Source organism: Hibiscus syriacus, unplaced genomic scaffold (assembly GCF_006381635.1).
Source record: "Hibiscus syriacus cultivar Baekdansim isolate YM2019G1 unplaced genomic scaffold, ASM638163v2 tig00110204_pilon, whole genome shotgun sequence".
NCBI lineage: Eukaryota > Viridiplantae > Streptophyta > Magnoliopsida > Malvales > Malvaceae > Hibiscus > Hibiscus syriacus.
In genome coordinates, this window is record NW_024062626.1 from 538,532 (window position 1) to 541,404 (window position 2,873).

The 2,873-nt window shown below is 34.6% G+C and overlaps 1 protein-coding gene across 1 annotated transcript; it reads left to right on the forward strand.

Annotated features, from left to right (window-relative positions):
* On the forward strand, positions 1–2,193 carry LOC120219096 (WAT1-related protein At5g07050-like). Its single transcript, XM_039215942.1, has 8 exons — positions 1–101; positions 145–362; positions 733–795; positions 873–989; positions 1,091–1,340; positions 1,421–1,582; positions 1,688–1,839; positions 1,934–2,193. Exons 2-8 carry the CDS (start codon positions 217–219, stop codon positions 2,142–2,144), a joined length of 1,101 nt encoding a protein of 366 aa, XP_039071873.1. The 5' UTR covers positions 1–101; positions 145–216; the 3' UTR covers positions 2,145–2,193.
* Positions 2,194–2,873: the final 680 nt, after the last annotated feature.

Genomic DNA, 2,873 nt, shown 5'->3' on the forward strand with positions numbered 1-2,873 from the left:
TTGGATTGTTTCCCTCCAAACCATTATAAATATGTGCCCAATCCCCCACCTTCCCTTTAGGGAGAAACACAACAACACTTTCTCAGTTCTTTCTTTCTTTCTTCTCAAAAATCACTGCAAATTCTCACCCTTTTGCCAATTTCTTTCATAAGAAAAAAAAATGGAGAAGTGAGATGTTGTGGCAACTTCCTAGAGAGTTCCAAGCCTTATTTCGCAATGATTTCATTGCAATTTGGGTATGCTGGCATGAACATCATCACCAAGGTTTCACTTAACAGAGGCATGAGCCACTATGTCCTTGTTGTCTACCGCCATGCTTTTGCCACTGCTGTTATTGCTCCCTTTGCTCTAATCTTCGAAAGGTTCGAAAATCATTCAATAACATAATATATCGTCGATGAACAAATTATAGTTATGACAGCTTTAGGTGGTTCACCAATTTTGATTTAGACAAAAAGTGATAGATGTAATTTTATAGATATAGTAAAGAAGATAAAGATACTGAAAAAGATGATAATGTTCATTATATTCTTCCTTCAATCTATTTATCTTCCTTTCTACATCAATAGAATTACTATATGCTATTCTCCGTCTAAACTGAAGGAGGTGAAACGTCTAAAACGATTACAACCACAATTTTTCAATCAACACACACACACACACATATATATATATATATGCTACTGAGATGAACTTATACCTTAATTTTCCTGTGTTTATTAACATTTTCAGGAGAGGGCAACCAAAGATAACCTTCCCCGTTTTCATGCAAATATTTATCCTGGCTCTTCTGGGGTTAGTTTATTTTCTTCTTGAAATCCTTTTCTTATCGTTGCATGAACTTTGCTAAACTCTGACCAAATATGGTACAGGCCGGTGATTGATCAAAATTTCTACTATGCTGGGCTGAAATATACGTCTCCAACTTTTTCATGTGCCATGAGCAATATGTTGCCTGCAATGACATTCATCATGGCCGTCATGTGCAGGTATATAACAATGATCTCTAAGAATCCTCTAAATATACGGGAAAAAAAAGTCAAAATAAGAAGGGATGATTTAATTGATCGAAATCGGATTTTCGGTTCAGGATGGAGAAGATTGATGTTAAGAAAGTGAGATGTCAAGCGAAGATAGTGGGAACAATGGTGACAGTGGCAGGCGCAATGCTGATGACCTTGTATAAAGGACCCATTGTTGAATTGTTTTGGAGTAGGAATATTCATCCTAAACAATCTTTTGCAGATAATACAACTGGAAATACTGACAAAGATTGGATCAAAGGCTCCATTCTCCTAATATTAGCCACCCTTGCTTGGGCTTCCCTCTTTGTCTTACAGGTACTTAAAGCATTCCGATTCTTCTCGAGTCCCGATTTTTACTGTATTCGACCTTCATGATCAGATATTATTTCGTGCAGGCGAAAGCATTGAAGACATACAAGAATCATCAGCTTTCTCTAACATCATTAGTGTGCTTTGTGGGGACATTACAAGCCATTGTTGTTACATTTGTGATGGAGCACAAGGCTTCAGCTTGGCAAATTGGTTGGGACATGAACCTACTTGCGGCTGCCTATGCTGTAATAATCTAACATCTCTCTTCTATCTGTTGTTGGTTTTTTTTTACCCTTTACAGACATTGAAGTAAAAGTGAGTTTATCTTGAATTTCGATGCTTTTTTATAGGGAATAGTGGCATCAAGCATATCATATTATGTACAAGGGATGGTTATAAAGAAAAGGGGTCCAGTTTTTGCCACTGCTTTCAGCCCTCTGATAATGATCATAGTTGCAATCATGGGGTCTTTCATCTTGGCTGAGAAGATTTTTCTTGGAGGGTAATGAATAAATGATCTCTTTCAAAATTGAATATTTCATTTTTTTAATATAGAATCATTGAGTTTGATGAGTGCTTGAATTGATTAATTGCAGGGTGGTAGGTTCCATTTTGATAGTGATGGGGCTTTATTCTGTCCTATGGGGAAAACACACAGAGAGCAAAGAGATGGAAGATGAAGCAATTAAAGGCACAGTAAGTGGTGACATTGAAGCCAACCAAGTGCAGAAGAATAAGCTCTCACATGTCGCCTTAACCATCGAAATGCCTGAATCCCCCATTAAACCCAACAGTAACCAAAAATAGTTTAGAATTTGCAAATTTATGGGATATTTTTAGAAGAAAAAAAAAACATTTTGGTCCTTGTATAATTTGTACGAGACTCTTAGATTATATTTGTTTTGTTTTTTAGTATGAAGTAATTAATGGTGTTAAGGGTCAGATGCTAAATGAAAATTTGAGAGAATTCCATACTTCTTCTCCTCTTTCGATTAATGAAAATAAATGATTGAGATTAACAGTTGTAAATAATTTACTAAAATAATAAAAAATAATTTCGGCTGTCAATTTCTACTATTCTAACGGTCATATATTTATATAAAACTAATTTTTTTTATTTATATATATAAAGCAAAAACTCATTTGAAGATGTAATCCACTTGGAAGGAGTGCATGGTATGATTAGTTCTTATCTAACAGAAACTACGATTCTCCACAGGCAATTCAATCAATTAATTTTAGATAAAGTCATAAAGATGTTTCCATTTGATATGTATTCTTCTTAAACAAAAAATGTTGCACTTAAATTATTAAGTTTAAAGCAACAATAATTCTGAGGCATAAAATTTGTTGGCTGTATATAAGCGATGTAATCATATTTCAAAATAACTCAATCGATTGAGCTTTAATAAGTAATGATTAGAAATCAGAGTAAGTGGGCAATGATTCATTAAAAAAGATAATGGGTCTGACGTAGCCACCACTTTATATCCCTGTCTTATGTTTCCCTTTCAACTTACAACATAGGTAGCAGCA

Coding starts and splice junctions, on each gene's coding strand:
- LOC120219096 (XM_039215942.1), top strand. CDS start 217: ATGATTTCATTGCAATTTGGGTATGCTGGCATGAACATCATCACCAAG. Junction 1,341..1,420: donor CTTCCCTCTTTGTCTTACAG/GTACTTAAAGCA, acceptor TATTTCGTGCAG/GCGAAAGCATTGAAGACATA. Junction 1,583..1,687: donor TACTTGCGGCTGCCTATGCT/GTAATAATCTAA, acceptor GCTTTTTTATAG/GGAATAGTGGCATCAAGCAT.